General features: G+C 35.1%; 1 protein-coding gene across 4 annotated transcripts in view; it reads right to left on the reverse strand.

The window, feature by feature from the left end:
- PAPOLA (poly(A) polymerase alpha) overlaps positions 1-20,157 on the reverse strand; it is a 43,947-nt gene that overhangs the window by 19,131 nt on the left and 4,659 nt on the right. For all 4 annotated transcript variants that reach the window (XM_063159997.1, XM_063159996.1, XM_063159995.1 and 1 more), the window contains exons 2-12: positions 16,222-16,392; positions 15,076-15,142; positions 13,667-13,748; positions 13,097-13,206; positions 11,150-11,203; positions 7,896-8,007; positions 6,552-6,641; positions 6,319-6,457; positions 4,775-4,847; positions 3,191-3,311; positions 2,211-2,295 (exon numbers count right to left, since the gene is read on the reverse strand). In XM_063159997.1, the coding sequence (XP_063016067.1) occupies positions 2,211-2,295; positions 3,191-3,311; positions 4,775-4,847; positions 6,319-6,457; positions 6,552-6,641; positions 7,896-8,007; positions 11,150-11,203; positions 13,097-13,206; positions 13,667-13,748; positions 15,076-15,142; positions 16,222-16,392 (1,104 nt within the window). The remainder of the gene's footprint in view (positions 1-2,210; positions 2,296-3,190; positions 3,312-4,774; positions 4,848-6,318; positions 6,458-6,551; positions 6,642-7,895; positions 8,008-11,149; positions 11,204-13,096; positions 13,207-13,666; positions 13,749-15,075; positions 15,143-16,221; positions 16,393-20,157) is intronic.

Raw genomic sequence — 20,157 nt, forward strand, 5'->3', positions numbered from 1 at the left:
CTGAGAACACCTGAACATGTAATTTCAATTTTTCTTTATTACTTGTCTGGGAATTACACTTTTATTCAGTATTTTACAGTACTATGAAGCCGAGAATTTAGGCAACCTTTTTAGAAGGCATATTCTTCTTATTTAGCAGAATTCTCTTAACAACATAGAAAGAATATGCTAGAGCTCATTAAATGAGTGCTACTTCTCTCAAAATCCTGCTGTCTTGGTCTTAAGCTATAAGGATTTCACTCTCATGCAACACTTCAAACTCATATCCATTTGAAATTCTTGTCATTTCCCTATAAAACACCTTATCTACACGTTCTTTGTTGTTGCCTTTCCCTTCTAAAAATTTAAATCTACGTGAAGGGCAGACAATACACATTGCAATTCCCTAACTCCAAGTAATTGCTGACATTTAAAAAGTAAGAAAAAAATAAGTAACAAAAAGCAGATTTCTGCTTTCCTGATTTCTAATTTGCTCCTACTAAAGTAGCCTATAAATTTCCTTGGTTTATTTTAAACACAAACAGTAAGTCAAAAGTGCTTATGAAGAACAGATATTCAGCAACTAATTGCCATTGAGAGTGACAGATTACTGAAGTTATTCTTTCAGAGATTAAAAGAAATGTTTGTCTCAGAGCAAAGATCAGATGGTCTCTTATCTGGCAGAGCATTTACACACTGCTATGAATTTCAGCAGAACATGACAAGGCATCTACAATTTAAACAGGAGAAGAGTGTGAAGAGGGAAAAAAAAATCCAAATATCTTTCAGATGGAGAACTGACCAAGAGATGTGACTTTACTGGATACAGATACAGACTGCATACAATTATTTACTTTGTAAAGACTACTAACCAAAATTATAAAATCAGCCTAAGGGAAAACAGAGAAAATCCTGGGTAATTTAAATTAAAGCAGACTCCATAATACCATGCCATACTTAAAAAAAAAAAAGAGCAAAGATATCTTGTGCAAAACAGAAAACCTGGATAGATAATGTTGAGCAAAAGAAGATTTTATTGCAACACCTGGTAAAATGGCTTATGCTGGTGCACATAAAAACCTGTATTAAAATGGAGATTATTTCAAATTACAATAAAAGCTTCCTATTTTTTTTTCTGCTTTTGAAAGAAACTAAGAAAATGTACGGGGGAACTTATGAACAACCTCTTGAACAGAAACTGATTTGTCTGCAGACCATTTTTTACTTCAAAAAATAATATAATTTAACAGTGTTTTTAAAATGTTTTAAATCTTAAGCTCCAAGGAAAAACATAAAAGCCATCCAAATGTTTTAAAGCTTTTATCATGCAAAAGGTATAGAAACAAAACACAGACACGTTATGAAGGTCATCAGTCTCTTTTAATGGGGGAACTGTATATTTCAATCTTGTTTAGATTAGTACAAAACCAACCAACCACTCAACACAAACAAGTGTAAAATATATTTGATCTTGATTCAAGAAAAATGGGTCTCCAATTTCAACTGAGGGCAAAGAAGATGTAGTCCATATTTTAATAATCCATATTTATTATAAAAATACAACTTTCAGCAAGTCCGTATACATTTAACAAGCTTCTGCCCCACAAGTATATTACTAGAAACCCTAAAAGTGTGAAGTGTGAATTTCAGTATTTCCCTCAGAGACATTACAAAATTAGAAAAGCTAAGTGTGAGTTAATATAAGATCCAAGAGCCTTAAACTTTAATGAAAAAAATCTATTAATAACTAGTACAACTGGTAGTTAGTCAACACAATTGCAAAAATATCTTTTATTATCAGAGTAAACTGCTGACTATATTGACAGAAGAAAACACAAGTTTTGAGTACTTATTCATCTTAAGTACTGACCTTCAGACTAAGTTAACATATTTTTTCTTGGAAAGGCTCATTGTTAGAATGCTTACTGACAGGACTAAAGAATATTTCTATTAGTCAAACCTAGAGTTAACTGGTGACATTCTAAATATCTGCTCAGGAACTATCTGGTTTCTCAAATACAGGTTTAGGACACAAAATGTACCTGAGGAGATTATATACTTTCCAAGAGAAAGGACAGTAGTGTATTCCCTCTCCCATGCTAGAAACAAATCCTAACAAAACACTTTTTGGGCATCTAATGTATGTATATTTATGATCCTGTGCTACAGAGCATTATGAGGTAGTTCAACTGATAAACTTTAAATATTCTGCCATGCCATAAAATACATACTTGTACTTCTGAAAGAAGTTGGGAGCTTCAAAAAGTTTGGACCACTCTGCCTTACTCAGCAAAATTTCATCTGTGATAGCAAGACCTAAATTATAAAAAAAAAAAATTTAAACTTTTTTTTTTAAAATACAGTTTAGTACCCAGAGTAAAGACAGTTTGTTAACTAAGAAAAATTCACTAAGAATTACTTCCTCCCTTTAAATTCACAGCAATTTATCAACAAGATTTATAATTCAGTCATACTTTCATTGGTCATTAGTTAAACAAACCATATTATTTAAAAAACTCAATCTGTGTAGAAACATATATTAATTGATCTGACTGATTATTTCCCATATTGTTGCTCAGTGGTGTAACACAGCTCCATTTTGGTTTTTTTGCATATGCCACACAAGCTACTCATTTCAAAGACAACAGATCTTTCTCTTACAATATTTCCCTTAGATCACCCCTTGTGGAAGGCATTTTACAAGGCAAAGAAAGAATGAGTCATTAAGATACTGCTCTGAGAAAGCTAGCTGTAGTTGCTCCCTGCATCAAATCTACTTCTTGCTTTGATAACATCTCCCTTATTTGCTATAATTATTCATTACTTGGACAAATCCAGAGGACTCATCTTCAAGAGAGTCTAGTGACTTATATTAGGCCTAGAAACAGGCACCAAGTGGAACTATTGCTAATCCTTCATGTAACAATCTAAGCCACTAAAATTAAGTTATTATACAATTAGTTCTTATTTTCAAAGCACAAGGCACCCTCTTTCATTACCCTCAGTTTCTAAGAGTGAAGGACAGACCTGCAGAAGGATCCACTAAGTTTGCACTGTTAAGTTTAACAGGCCAAGTTCAACCTCCCTCAAAACAGTCTCACAATAAGCTTTTTAACATCCACCCACCTCCCCCTTTCAAAGCATACCCACAATAAAACTATTTTAAATCCATCTGAGAACATCTATATAGAGAGCATAAGGTAATACTTACCTTGTTTAAATTCCTCAACCATGACCATCCGTGTGGAAACGGACACATTGTACGTAGAGTTCTGCTGTGGGTATGCTGGTGTAATTATAGGCATAAGATGGTACCTATCACTGGGGTTTACCTACATATAACAACAGCCAATCAGTTTTCTTCAAGCATACACATCAGTTAACAAATTTGGATTTCTCCCTTTACTACAACCAAGTCTTAAGTTCTAAGACACCTTCGTTTGCAGAGCAAGAGTACAGAGAAAGTTTAGAAAACAAGAAAAATGCTTTCACAAAGGACATCTTTCTGAACAACAGTGATGTGGGAGGGCTGTAACCTGTCAGCACATCAAGTTGCAGGCATTTCCAAATCCAGAAATGCCAACCAAACAGAACAATTTCCCTCTTCAATAGGAATTAGTTTGTGATCACATGAAACCAAGGACACCTCATCACCACATGACCACCTTCTGCACAATGACTGTCTTCGGACCTTGTGAAAGATATTTTACACTTTATTTCTGTAACACTACTGAAAATTAAGAGCCATTTTAAGAAAATAGGCTCTATGGAACCTGACAGAAGCATCACTTGCATTAACGTACTTTTATTTAACAGCAGACAGGGTAACAAAAAAAGAAAGGACACAACATACACACCAAAGTACATTAAAATATTATTAGGGTAACAATCTTGTAGAAGGTAAACAAAAGATAAACCCCTGCCATTACCTTAGCCCACTTTGATTAGTTACTACAACAGTTCCCATCACACACTGACCTCAAACTTTCTGTTTCAGGAATAACAGACTCAAGAACATGTTTTCAACTGCTTCACATATTTAAATGTGAACTATTGTCAATCAGAAAAAAAAGATTTGAAGTACAGAAGGGAATACAACTCAACCTCTGATGCTTACACTATTCCCCAAAATAAAGATTAGCTGAATACTATGATTGACAAAACAGCATTGAGCACACTCATATTATGTCCTACTGAAAGCTCACAATGGGAGCCATATATCTGCTGCAAGCTGTTTGTTTCACTGACTGCCTGAAGGACAAACATGTCCAATATCCTTAATGTAAGTGCTACAAAGATGGAGATCAAGTATTATAAACAATACACAAAACAACTAAATAGACTTCAAGTTATTATCTTCTTTGGTGCAAGATGAAAAGACACTTTACCACAACTAAATGGAACCAAGCCTATCTTGCTGTAACTTGCATTGAATTCAAGATACATGCAAAAGTAACAGGCTTTAAGTAATAACCAAACTATTTTAAGATTAGGTATTTTCCAAAAATGCATCACTTTAAGACATATAACTATTTATGCTGATTTTTTATTATGATCACTTATAGTAGCAAAAATTGGGAGAAAAAGTACATTGTTTAGCAAGTGTGCTTCAAGCAGTCAATTCAGAAAATTAGGGTAACTTTGTTCTATACTCAGGAGAATAAGAGATTACCTATGAAGATATAACACCACAACATTAAGTTCAATAAACCCACAATGAAGTTCACCTAGAATTTTTTAAGCAACCGAATTTATTGTACAGTGTGACTTAGAGGGGAAAAAATAACACACTAACCCTTGGGTCCCATACAGGCAAATTAAGATTGCATTCTTCTGGCTGTTTCAATAGCACTGGATTTGGCCATTCCCTGTTCAAAAAGATTGTAGCACTGAATAAGACTACTGGATACAACCATGTATGATACACAAACAACACTTTTGAATGTGATCCATCTTAAATCTTCTCTCAAAATAAAGCACCATTTCCTCACGACTAGGCTGGTCTAACTGGGGCTGTTTAAATAAGCTGTATTGCTGAACTACAACACAACTGCAATTAGCTCCTCCAAGGCATCAGAACAAGGCATTTTCTGTAGTCCTGAAGGTTTATAACCACTGGTTTAGATAACTAGTTAAAACTCCTCTATATTCTTCCTGAAATATATTCATCAAAGATAATTTCCTCTGTGAAGATTGACATTGAGTCCATCTTTAAGCCAGCTGTTTCATGGACAAACTACAGAACAAACAGCCAGCACAGTTACAGGCATATAGCATCATTACAAACCATATGTATTAAAAGAACATTATAATCAAGAGAGAAAGAAACCTTTTTAATTAAACACTAAAAAGTAACACTTGTTCTCCAACTCATCTTACCCCATGAATAAAAATTATCTTCCTATAAAGAGCAGAAGTCAGTTAATCTCTTGGAATTTGTACATTATGCTCCTATGCTAGGCATGTACAAACTGGAGAGAATTCCAAGAAACACATTAAACAGAGATTGCAACCAATTCCCCTCTATTACCATGGTGTGGCAAAATATTACTACATACCTCAAGGAGGCTATAAAGCCTATGAATACAAGACAGTGAAAGTGTGCAAATTATCTTCCCATTAAGAAGAAAAGACACTATACTTGGAGGAAAGCAACATCTTGGTGATTCTTAAAGTCTGTCAGTGTCTCATGAAGAATTCAGGTATGCAAATATGGACTTATAAGAAAAACAGTACTCATCTAATCTGCAAATTTCACTTTTGTCCCATTCGTTCTAAATTTACTTGGAATGTTCCCATCAGTTATTCAAAGCATGTTTCTGAGCTAACTAGCTCAAGAGTATAAGATGGCATGTAATTCTGAAACACCTACCACTTTACAGTGGTAAAAGATTAAAAACCCACATTTTTGCCATTGGTTCTCTTAAATTGCATTTAAGCTATGTGCCTAAACCAGATACCGGCATACCTCCTTTATCCATTATCCCAGTACCTGAATGTTAAAAGACTTGAATTTTTGGGGTATAAGCTATTATTTTGTACTATAAAAATATTTTATCTGAAGAGTATAGTTGAATTGCAAAAACTACATGAGAAAATTTTAATTAAGAACTGGGTGGCTTTGGTTTGGATGCTTTAAAAACGAGACATGTTGGATGATTTACTGAAAAACTAATCTGACAATTTCTGGTGGCAGAAACAATGCTTCTAACCTAATTTGGTAACAGCTGAAAATGGTACCATAAAAACAGGACTAAAATTTAGTGTCTACAAACAATTTTATTTTAGTTTAATCTAAATTAAAAACAAACCAAAAAAAAAAAACCAAAAAAAACATACCATTTAGAAAATACCAAGAAAAATTTATGTACAAGAGTTGATGCTATTGCATTTGGATAAAGCTGGCAAGTTCTTGCTACTAGCATAGCCCAGGACACACCGCCAAGGAAACCTAGTATATTGGAATAGATGTTGTGGCCTGTGGATCGAGAAGAGAAAGACAAAAGCAGAAACATGTCAGTAACCAGAAGAGGTAGTGGAGACTTGACAAATTTTGGAATACAACTGCTTACGTTTTGCCCACAATTTGATAGCTCTCAGTGTTAACCTGAAGTTGTCAATGTTTGGTACTAGATGCAGAATTTCATCGGTTACCCGGCAACCTGCAAAAGAAAAAAGAATTCATTACAGTTGCTGTTTCCAAAGTTTTTTGCTTGCTTATCCTCCCCCATTGTCAACACTACCAAACTTTTTAGACAAGCATGCTGGAAACTCTCTTCCTATTCTGATCAATTTTGGTTTGGATTAGAAAGCTTCGCATATTTTCATGTGCCTCTTTTCACTTTTAGTGTTTTATGGCAACACTCAGCCAGCCAATTCATGAGTGCATAACCACAGATTTGGACTGCTATTTGATTTTTTTGCTATTAATGAACTATTTAAGCTGTTGAAGGAACAAACAAGTTCTGCTGTTATATGAACAGATTAAGTGTATCATGGAATGTGCATGCATAAGTCTTCATGGTATAAGTCCTCATGAACCTACAGAAAACCTGCCAGCCAGAGGTCAAAGTTTTGAATTTTAAAGACCAGGCTACAAAGAATAGTTTTTACTAATAGTTTTTACTAAGAGTAGCTCTACTACTAGTTTTATGGCATATTTTAAGACTGTAACATTATAGATGGCAATATTAACTGCTTGATTTTAGGGGCCTTATAATACAGAATAAGTAGTACTTCATTGTTACTAAGTAGTTGCAGAGAGCTGTTTGGAAGAAAATAGTATTATCTAAAACTACTTTTAAAGTAAGAGGCAACTACAAATTCTAGAGATTGCACAAGATGTGAATTTCACAAAACAGCTAAGTGGATGTGATGATGTCAAATTATGAATTTTTAATTTGTAACAACAATCAGAGCTCCTCATGTAAACATGCTCCTCTTCCTCCTCAAGCTCTGGCCAGGCTGAAACCCCTACCATCCTGTACATAAATAACCATTTTTTAAATGAAAGTATTATAGAGAATTAAGGGTTACACAATGAACTGACCTCAAACTGACAACATTTTGATATCTCCAATTTATCACTGAACCAATTTAATGTATATTCATGCAAACACAAGTTAAAAAAAACAAACACATCTTTATAAAAACAGGTAATGCTTCACACAAACGACTTGCAAGTCCCATTAATTTCTAGAACCATATGCCAACCAAACAAGAGAAAAAAATCATAAACAGTCTGGCCAAAAAGCAACAATCCTTCTCTCCAGAAAAGTATACAAAACTGGCAAGAACTTTATTTCCAGCTATGAAGTTGCTGCATTTTCAGTCAAATCCACAAGTACTGTATCAAAGAACCTAGGATAGTTATTTAAAGATTAGACTAGCTGATATACAAATCAGTACATACATACCATTAAGACTTCGTATGCATCTAATGTCTAAATTTTTAAGTAGGCTGTCGTCTCGTAGATCTAAGTCCTCAGGAATAGTTTGCAGTGCTAATCTTGCAAACAAAATATCAATCTTAAGAACAAAAAAAGAGGCAAGACATTAGAGAATCCTAGAGAAGAAAGAACAGTTTTCTAAGTAATTTTCATCAAGTCTACTAATAGTAGTCTAGCTAGTACAAAGAATCTGTTTAAAAAATACAAACTAACATCCTTCACAGACACTTAAACACTTTCAGATGCTTAATCTATCTTACGACTCCTTTTCCAAGAGGATAAAATACCTATTTAGATTAATATACAACCAGCACACACACAAAAACTATGCTGACTGCCAGTGTAAATAAAATCACCTGAGAACAAGCATCACTCCTAGGTCCAGAATACAAAATCCCACCAACATCAGAACACGCCATGAAAACATAAATCCTGGTTTTAGCTGAAATATTCTCAAATATTCTAGAGAAGAATTCCAGAGAAGACTGAGGGGAGTCCTCATTGCATCCCCTCATGAGGATGCTGAACATGACAAGGGGGCAGGTACAGATCTCTTCACTCTCATAACCAGTTACAGGACTCAAGGAAACAGCATAATGCTGAGTCAGAGGAGGCTTAGATTACATATCAGGGAAAGCTTTTTCACCCAGAGGGTGGCTGGGAGCTCAAACAGGCTCCCCAGGTCAGTGATCACAGCCCCAAGCCTGACAGAGTTCAAGAAGCATTTGGAAAACCCTCTCAGGCTCAGGGGGTGACCTTGGGATGTCCTACATAGGGCCAGGAGTTGGACTTCAATGATCCTGACGGGTTCCTTCCAACCCAACATATCCTATGAGTCCATGAAAATTACCACGGTAATAAGAAAGAGTAGAATACCTTTCCCATCCCCTGTAAAGCACATGTGTAACTATGTGACTCATTATATAAGACCAGTATCTATGAAGAGTCTACATACCTGATTACAGAAAAGTTTTGAAAATCCAGCAAAATGCTTAGCAAGCATATACATTTTGAAATTACGTGCAATTTTTTGCTATTACTTCTACAATACTTAAACATAAGTTTTTCTAGGCCAAGAACATCTAAAACACTATTCAGCACTGAGTTATTTTACATTGCCCTGCACACAAGGATACTGCAAAGTGCAGAAGTCAGTTTGCCTTTCCATCAGTTGATGAGAATATCAAGAGCCTATCAGCAGACTGTCTGCAAGGCAACAAAGGCACTTCACCAAGTGAGGCTTTTAACCAAAGTGCTGTCACTTGACCTACAAGGCAATGAAACACCGAGTACTACTGCATCAAGAACTAAACTGGTTCAGTTACATTAAAATTATTTCAGATAAAGTGAAGCTGAAGACACCTTAAAGACTTTTTGTAGGTACTTTAAACTTTGCATCCATCCGTTTTAAACTATGAAGCTCTTCTCTGAAGGAAAGTATTTCCAAACTATTCAGTGCATTTTGTATTTAGAAGTCCTTAATAGCTGATCTTATCAACAATCTGTATTACACACAGAAGTTCCTACTTGAGTCAAAAGTACTACTTCTCAGTGTAAAACAAGTTCAAAATTAACTTCAGCTTGAAATTCTGCTCTGATCTCTAGAAGGTCTAGCACCTCTAAAAGATTCAAAGCTCATTGACATTTATTTTCAAATAAAGAAATTAACAGTGTGTCTTATGTACCTGGGGGACAGGTACTGGCAATCAAATACAAAGTACTCTACAGGAAAAAAATTAAAATTTATTTTAAACAAGAACATAAAATTGGCATGTAAAAACTTATTTTCAGAATTTTTTTTGAAGTTTTAATTACAGGATCACCACAAAACTAAAGTCCTTTTCTTCAGTTATACCCTCTGGCATGTTTTGCCTGGGTTAGCAAAAGGAAAATGAAATTAAAATCTTGTGATACTGACATAGCTGGGCACAACTACAACTATCAGAAACTTGCCCAACAACACTGGTATATACAAAGAGCGTACTTATGCTGTAAGAAAAAGTACTCTAATGCACTGTCAGCAATATGAGTTAAGTCTCAGTAATAAACCCAAGCCCATCAAAGCCCATCATAAATTACTAAATTGGAACAAGATATTACTTCTTTTAGAGGAAAGAGTCCTTTTCTTTTTCCCCTATTTGGTCTTGTACTTCAAATTTCTTTTTTTAAAAAGGAGAGACAAATCCAGCTTGAATGACTAGAGGGAAAAAACCCCAATGTACAAAAACCAAACTGGCCAGAGGACAGCTATGGCAAGTTTCAACATCTAGAATGTATACCTAAGCTATGTAAACAGCAAACAGATTATCCAGAAAAATGTTCCTTCTTACCCAACTGCATACGGACAGTATAAAATGGCTAACAGATACAAATTCCCAGACTGGGAGAGAAGAAATTGCCAATCTCGTGTACAATACTACACCATATCATTTGCCAGAAAATTAGCATGGTAATTCTTTCCCCTCTGTAAACTAACCTTCTTGTACCCACCAGTTACTGGTTGGGATCATCCAACTACAAGTCTCATTAACTGTGTGTATAAACAGGTTGTATGTTTTTGTCTTGTCACCAAGAGATAACAGTTTGACTGTGTAACAGTCTGACAAGAATAAACAGAGTATCTTTTGAAATCACCATGCCTGTTTCCTTAGTAAAAATCAAATCAGCAAGTTCAGTACTCCAAGATCCATCAGGCTGCAGCCACCAAAACCATTGCTCAGGTCACGTGTTTACAGATATGTCAAGAGATCAGGACAAAAGGAATACCTTCAGCAGCAAACTTTTGATAACTACTTAAAGACAACAACTTTCTATAATGTAGGATAATGAAGCAAATCTTCCATGTTTGGACAGTTAATCATTAGCATTGAAAAAAAATTCTGAAGCTATATTATTTAGAAATATAAATTTATTACATGTTAAGCCTAAATAATGCCTATACAGGTCAGTAAACTAATCAGTACAAGTGGGTAGCAGAGCCAAAAAGAAAAGAAGAACAGGGAGATATTCTGCACACAGCTTTTAGTCCATCAAGAAAAACTTATTTCAGTCTTAAATCTCCACTTGAAATTACACAACTGAGGACTGTTGACAAAATCTTAGGCATGAACGTAGGAAAGTCACTTTAATAGCATTCATATTACTGAATAATGACTTAATAAGATCTTAAAAACTTTGTTTTAACCACGTTCTACCAAGACAAATTAAAATAGGATCTTTACCTCTATTCCATCAAAACAAAGTTTAATAACTGGGACAAAAGCTTCTTCAACAGCCTGGGGGAAAAAAAAAGGTGCATTTTATTTTCAGTATAGAGAACATTTATAAACAATAGCTACCAGGTCTAGACAATCATAATGAAATGTTATTTATACCAATGCTTTTCTTCTTTCAGGTTGATTTTTGTCAGCAATGTCTTTCTCCACCACTGAGAACTTATGCAGTAAGCACTACCTACTATGTGCTGCAGCTGTCTAGATAATAATGATCCAAACTTGTACCAACCAGTTCTGATGGTGTTACCTCACGGTTCAACCCTTTTCTCCCTACACAGAAGACATGATCTTTTACTCTCCACAAATATCTCTTAAGTACTCCAAGACCAAGCTATGGGGAATTCTTGCTCTAAAAGGCCTATTATTTCTGCTTCTACAGTTGGTAAAGAAATGAGGAGAGGACTGTATAACTAAGCAACCTGACATCACCTAAAGCAGTACCAGTCTCCAATGGTCAAGCACATTTTGAAAATGTGTTTTGATGAACAATATCACAATGCAACTTCACATCTCTTCTGGAATCAGCTACAAGCACCATTTTCTTGAACTGAGCATCTGAACTAAATGCAGATCTGCAGCACATGATTTTAGTAAAAGCAATGAACACTGCCTACCTCTAAATAAGAAATACTCTGAACTGTTGGAGGATAAACTTCCAAAAGTATTTCAGTTCTTAGAGACAACACTACTGTCTGTGCTCAAACCTTAGTTAGGTGATCTTAATAATACTGGTTGGCAGGATGGATCGACCCTAAGCAAAAATCAAATATAAAACATCTCATACTCACTACTGCAACCACTAAGAAAGTTTATGCTCCTCTAAAGATGGACATGTACAAACTTCGAATACTAGCTGGAATGATCTAAAAGTATTATGACACCCTGACATAAAGGTTATTTGCATCACTACAGTGCTACACTGGATACCATACATACCTTACTGCACAACCAACTACATTACCTGGAGTTAAGAGTTTACAGTAAAGGTGAATGGAAACCTGAAAATCTGAATCCTCTCAAATACACAATGTCAATTTAAAGATTAGTGAATGTGTTCAAATAAGGTGTTGAAAACAGTTGTTTCAGTGCATATAGTGTTACCACTAGATGTTTGCATTACCCTGGTAGTTACCAACTACAGGGTGCATAGATTAGAAAAATGCTGCAGAATCAGATGCATTTATTTTATGAAAGCAGGACTAAACCAAAGACTTGCCAGCAGCTATCTTCATCTAAAAAATAAAAAACTGGAGCAGAGAAAATTTGCTCTGAGCCAATATCAAGACTAAAGCTCCCACCAGCTGACTCAGGGAGGTGTGTCACTGAGGTATAACAGAAACAAAATACTGCATTAGTATGGTCTTCCACTGCTATAAGGGAAATCTTCATCTTTAGAAGCTAAAAATCATGCACAAGCATTTAGTAACAAAACACAGTAAAAATATAGCTTCTCTTTTCAAATGCACAGTTGACAGCCAATATAAAAAGTTTAGTTAATATCAACCACCATTACTGTTTATGTAAGCATGAAGTTATAAAAAAGCAGCATAAAACCTTCATTAAAACTAAACAAGCTTTGCTGTGAACCCTGTCAAACTAACATTTATATTTGTGTCTGCCTGCTTCTAGAGAATAAGCAGAAATTTTGCCATACTAACATACATGCTAAGAGAACATTACATTCAAATTTTAAGTGTATCTACTAAGTGAGACCAGAGAAAATTCAGAAGAACCTCTATTTATTTCAACTCTTATGATAGGCTTTGCTGCAGGTTAAGAAAAAATCTTGAAGTCTTAAAAGTAAAGTTATATTTACTAATTTAATGCAACATCTTTCACTACAGAATTCTCCTAATCCTCAGGTCAGCAAGCTGTACCAGGTGTTTCACATACCCTCAGATCTTTCACTTCTTCTTGCTGTTTTAACTTTTCATAAAATGATGTGAAAAAATCACTTCTTTCGACATGTCTTGGTGCAACACACAGGGCATCAATATCAGCACCTGAAATTGTTAATTAGCAGAAGTGCATTAGTCAATACTTCACATGCATAGAATGCCAGCAATAGATACATTTTTATTAATAATTAAGCAGTAAAATTTAGTTTCATCATGTAGAATGGTGGTTTTTGAAATACTAAGTCAAACCAAATGAAAAATAATTCATGGTCATTAAACATACAGAACACATACATACACTCTTGCTTCAATTGTGGAACATGTGCAATTTTCTAAGAACAAAACATGAAATTATAAGTATACAACTTCCCCTGTCTTTAAATAATTTTCAACTTTGTTTCTCAATTCATGCTGAAAACATAATATAGGAATATAATTCTTTTCTTTAGAATGAAGACTAGAGATGGTTAACCAAAAAAATTAAGAAAACTAACACCACCTCAAAATACAGCAAGATCAGTCATTAGCTCAAAGACATGGATTTTTATCACAAAAGGGAAATTACCTTTTGTATGAACCCCTAATCTATACGATCCAAATGTAAAAATTTTTCCTCCAACGTTTTCTATCACCGATTGCGGAAGATTCTAAATGGAGCAAAAAAAAAAGGTTATTTTACCTTAACAACTTAAAACAACACAAGCCATTTATTTTCAAACAAGAGGGAAAATATTGCACAAAAATTATGCTGCTGAACTACTGAAATAATCTCACTATTCACAGAAAAGACTGAGATACTTTTGCCACTTGGATCATTTATAACATCTCAACTACCTTACACATTTCCACCTCCAACCTGGTAATTGTTGCACCAATTCTACACTTCAGGTGCAACAGCTTTATGATGTTAAAGAGATCAAACATTTTGCTTACCACTCAGGCATTTTAGACAGACACAGAAATAGATGATGGATTCCAATTTAGAGCAACTCAAAACACACCCTACTCTATCAGTGTTTATTACATTACTTTCAGAGACACTTGTACCACAGCCTTTGAATAAAAATTTGGGGTTAGGAAAGGCATTTATTTTATGCTTAAATTGTTTAGGTACGTCTACTAAAATTCCTAGTCTTTAAAAAACTGTTGAATCCATAGTACTGTGGGCAAAGAGGGCTATCCTTTCATAACAGGATGCAATGCTACAACCTGAAATCCTACATGAATGTTTGTTCACACAGCAGAAGACAAAATAAAGCCATACTTCTATTTTCAATGTACATGATATCAACTTAAGCAGCCTTCAATCTTACATGGGTCATGATATTCTCACTATTTTGTTTTCAAGGACCAAGACACACATAGCAGGACTGTCCCTGCTCACAATCTTGTTCATATAGAAATTCTCATTGCATAAGGAAAGTGTACAGAAAACATACAATCCCAAATACACACAAAGCAAAATAGCTTAAAAAAATCAGGTGTTTCCTCTTAAAAAAAAAACAAAAAACACTACAATCACACAAATCTATAACCAGTCAATATGTGTGAGAACACTGATTGCTATAACCTGGCAAAAACAGTATCAGCATTATCAGTGTACAAAAGTAACATTACAGGAACAACATTAAAGAAAAAGACCACAGACAACAAAGATGCAGTAAGTTCATTTTAAGATTAAGCACTGTTTCACAATGGCAAATACTCTAAGCCTGTGATTAGTACAGTACTATATGCAGGAATTTTCAGAAAAAGACAAGTTACATCTATCAGTTCCTTTCTTTGACAAGGTTCTACTACTATGAAGGGGCAATGCTGCTTGTAAACAAAAGAAACTACACAAGGATGGTATCTCTTTTGATCCCCCAAATCTGAGGTTCATTACATTTAGTACAGGAACAAGTTTTAGAGTAATCTCCCTACAGCACTCTTGAAAACACAATATTAGCAGCCTCGTGTAAAGTACACCCATACCTTGCTTTCACTGATTTCTCGGATCCATTCCTTTACCAAGTTATTTAATTTTCCCAAAATTAGAATCCTATTAATAAAACAGCAGAATGACAGGTTACAAACTTAGACAAAACTAGTAGAATTTTATATCATTATATTGTTATCATCATAACACGGTAAGTCAACTTGAGTAACATTACACTTCTAATTAGAGATCTTGCTATATATACATATATACTGAAAGAGTTACTCCCACAACATTCCCACTATTTTTCAACCCTTAGAAACATTCAAGAGATTTAAGCTCCAAAAATTGAAAGCATGCAAGGCATACACACATGAATTCAACTCATTTGCAAAATAAAATGGTAATTTGTATAACCCATGCATCTAAAAGAACAGTGACAAGCAGTACTGAGAGGGGGGAAAAAATCCTCAAAAAGCTTAATAAGGAAAAATAAGTATAAAGTCCATTACAATGAAGTAGTGATGAAGGGGAAAAAATGCAAACTAGCCTCTTAAATTTTAAGGCCATTGTAATTCCTCTCTGTGTTTTGAGGTATTACTCTTAATTGTGAAGCAAAGTGAAAATTTTCTAGGATAGAAATCCATTTTAATTTAGGTGAAATGTACATTTTTGAGCTGAGTCTGTGGCTAGAAACCGTAGTTATTTAGCCAGACTGCAAGGCCTAAGCTCAGTGAAGTTACTTCAGCGAAGGACAGAGATAAAGGGGGGAGACAGAAGATGATAGAGACAGGGACTGCTGTAAGGGCAAGTCAGCCTGACCTTGGAATTCTTTCTGATAAAAAGGAACTAGTGGTAAAAGTTATACAAAACCCATAAAAATGAATATGTATGAACCTATTGTGAAACTGTATGCATAGGTATTTGGGAGGGGATAAAAGGAGACCTGAGATTCTCAGAGGTAGGCATGCCTTTTAAGGAGAGCATTCTCCCCTTGCGTCCAGCGCTGTAATAAACATACCGAGCTTTACAACTTTTATAAAGTTGTGAGGTTTCTTCTTTTCTCCGCAAAACAATTGAGAAAAATTGAGCTTACAATTCCACTAGGCGCTTAAGAAAGCATTTGAAAGAACACACACACACTTGGTGTTCAACAGTCACACATGAACCTCATGACAGGACAGCAAACAGTGTTCACTCACCTGCGCTGCAGCTCCTCTTCCTCTTCAAACACGCCATAAGGTTTTAGGGTTTCGATTAATTTCTGGGTAAGCATGCAGTCAAACTCCTTGGGGGCAGCTAAACTGATGGGTGAGGTAATGCCATAATGCTTCTGTAGTTGCTGTGTTTGTGATCCCTGGGTTGTAACGGGACTAATAAAGGCAATTGGATAAAGTTACTGACAGAAACAAAACCAAAGACATTTATTTTTTCTAATCAGAGTAGACAAGAGATACATACTAAGAAGAAAAAAAAGTTAAGCCTAGTGTGAGCATTTTCAGCCCAAATCACTCTGTTCAGGCTGTCCTGCTAAGGACACCAATAGAATTACCTTTCACCTTCTTTTAATATGCATTCTTTTTTTTTCCCCCATATTTTTTTTTTCATTCTACTAGCGCAAAACCTGTTTGGGCTCCTTCACTTTCATAGACCCTAAAGTAAAGAGAACTCCTATGTCAAGAAGTCAAGCTGACAGCAAAAGTGAAAGACCCACTCTTGGCAGGCATAACATTCTTGATTATACTGCTCCAGTACCAGCCCTGCATGTTAACACCTATTATATCCTATTTCTATCATACAAAATGAGAAATATTTTCACAAGGCTAGCTACCTATTACATGTGGAAGAACTAAATCAGTACTTTAATTTTACTTCATTATTTGTCATAGTCATCTCAAGATTTCATTCCTCATTTCCATAAGGGCTATTAAAAAAACCCCTAAATTAAAAATTGGCATGAATACACAAAACATGATATAGTTTTCCAGAAGTTGAATCCATTTAATAACAATTTCAAGTACTATAATTTGTTTGCAATCAAGAATTTAGTCACAATGCAAGCTTAAGCACATCTGTCCCTTTGCTCATCAGCAAAAAAAAAAAAAAAAACCAAAAAAAAAACACTCATCAGGAAAAACATTAAAAAGTGCACATTTAAAAAAATTAACCATCAAGTAATCGTGGAGACTAGGGCAATGTCTGGGAAAATTATTTTCTACTTTTATCCTTTAGCTGATAAAAAATCTGGTAGGAGTTGAATAAATCATATACATCCTAGAACTTTGGGTGTAAATGAAAACATTTTTCTTTTAAAAAATCTGTTCAGATGAATTACATAAAACAGTAATTCAAATTAAGGACAAAGGAAGCCCCTAAAACTTTTTGCTCCTTCTAAAACTTTCTTCTCTTAAAAAAAAAAAACCAAAAAACTTCAGGAATGTCAACACAAGTAGTAGCTTCAGCCACTTAACTGCCTCTAAAAAAAGCAGCCAGAAAACAGAAAGTGTCAATGTATAAACATCCTTTGAATATTTTAACTTATACTACAAAGCAAGTTGTTTGAACTACATTTTCTCTCCTACTGCCAACTGTTATTTTGAAATAAAAAATATATGCTTTTTAATTTAAGATTTTTCAGTTTACTTTTGCAGATTTTTTAAAGCAGTAATATAAAACAATCGATAATTCAGCTTTATGTAAAAATTTCCTAATGGTCTAACTCTAATTTTCACCCATTCATAGCAAGAAACTGAATCCAATTCAGCAAATTAGACTTCACTAAAAGGGCTGGCAAAACACAGCCTGAGAGATGTTGTTACTAGATTTCAAAAAAGACACAATGTCACTCAAAACCAGATTCTGTTGAGCTAACTTCTGAAGCTGACAGAGGCCTCTATATTCCCCCTACTTGTAAGGGCTATGATTCATAAATTCAAGAACTAACAACTAAACATAATCCTTTACATTGTCTATAAAATACAGTGCATAACCCCCAGGCAAACATCAGCTCTCTTCCCCCGTGTGGTTTACCCCCAGCCGTGGCAGTGCCATGAGCAGCTCTGCCTCCCAAACCCTCACTGCAGTGTTCCAGCGTTCCTGCAGCCCCTACAGGCCCACCAGAGCACGGCCACAGGGACGAACCGCTCTGAAACTGCTCACTAAAACAACAGCCTCAAACAGCCAATGACATCCATCACCAGATAAACATCTCTGGGAACTGCTACATAAAGCCAGCTACGGTTCTTACATTTACTTCTATAATAATGGAATAACGATGCTATCAACAGCACCGGACCTCCCCAGCACAAGTGTTCCAGCTATTTTTGAGCACTGAGGAGTTAGTAAGTACCCTCGCACTGGGTTAGTGTGTAACAATTCTCAGCACAGACGCCTTCAAGACCTTACAGCTGCAGAAGACAGTTAACATATATTAACATTGAAGAAAACATAGGTAATTTCCAGATAAAAACATTTAAATTGAAGCTCTGCTGTTTACACCTGCTAAGTTAACTCTAGTTTAAGGTTTCTGTCGCACAACAAAGAATATGAAAAAAATTCCTTTGGAAAATTCAAGAAAAAATGGTATGGCAAGAAAGTTTGTTAAACTTAATGAAGGACAGAATAAAGTAACTTATTCTGTCCATGTATTCACTTAAAAGGCAGCATGAAAGTTCATATAAACAAACAAGTCAAGGTATATCCTCTCCCTGCCTCCTACCTTCCATGGAGATCATACTCACACTCCAGTATCTTCCCTTAGTCACACATGGGCTTATGGACATTCCACTTTTTACTTCTGACACATCCAGAGAAGACGTGTCACTTAAGCTACCAATTTTATTCAAAGAGAAAGGTGAAAAGTCAGGGAAGTATCAGTGCTGACCTGCTACCCAAACGGATTAGGGATTAGCCTTGCTGGGAAGTCAATACCTTGATGGTAAATCACTTCTGCTTCTCACTAAAGTTACACATTAACAACACACAGAGTATTAAACAACAACTGAAGTTCCATCTCAGCTACTCACTCTTGACAACAGCAGAATTGGCAGATCATCTGGGTCTGACACAACTGAAAGCATGTCTAGGGCCTGTTGAGTTGTGGGATTTTTTGTTTTGGGTTTTTGTGTTTGTTGTTTGGTTTTTAATAAAAAAGGAAAACCAAACCAAAATAACAAAATAAACAAACCAACCAAACAAAAAAAAAAAAAGCTAAGCATTTCTTTTTAAGATCACGAAGAAAATTAAAATACAGTTTGGGGGTTTTGGGTTTGTTTCTTGTCAACCACATATAAACATGAAGATCATCATGATATCATTCTGAGATGACCATGAGCTATCTGTCAATCACACAAATACAAAATAAAGTTACAGAAAATTATATAGAGTTAAATTTAACATCCTATTGTTGCAGCTCTGGTTTAATCTGAATTTTTGAAGAACTTATACTAACAATTTACCATGTGCAAGCTGGGCAACAGCTACAGTGGATTTATTCTACAGTGTTATGATTCAGTATTTCAGATTCAAATATTAATTTAATCAGCAAGAAACATACATGTCTTTCTTCCCCATATAAGAATACAGACACAATCTAGTCTGTGTTAAGCTGAAGGCAGTGCAGCCAAACTTTTTCCTCAGAATTTCAAGTTTTGGTAGGCAGTATCTTTTTATATTGTTACTAGTGACTACCAAACTAAAAGAATACACCTTAGATATATGGTCACTGCTAAAACCCATTTTAAACAGAATGCAGAAGTGGAAGAAAAAAACCTGAATAAAGCTTGTAAGAAGCTTTACAGTTTCCAGAGCAAACACCTCTAACTCCTTTATATGGAAGTGACTAAATGTTGTTCTAAGGCAGAGGAGGATTTACAGTGCATCTTTTGAAGATCAGGTGATAGCCTGAACACATCCATTTAAACTGAACACAGCACTAATACAGCTATACCTACATAACACTGTCCCATATATAACCAAGACTTTGATAATAATTCCAAGTTCTGTACTATTGTTTGCTTTTAGAATACTAGAAGATTTCTCCATCCTCAGAAAAATCAGCAATCCTGTCTTGAACTTTTTCAGATGTGCTCTGTATTTAAACCAACTTCTACTCCCACTAGAAAACCTGTCTTTCTAAA

The sequence above is a fragment of the Melospiza melodia genome, chromosome 6 (assembly GCF_035770615.1).
Source record: "Melospiza melodia melodia isolate bMelMel2 chromosome 6, bMelMel2.pri, whole genome shotgun sequence".
NCBI lineage: Eukaryota > Metazoa > Chordata > Aves > Passeriformes > Passerellidae > Melospiza > Melospiza melodia.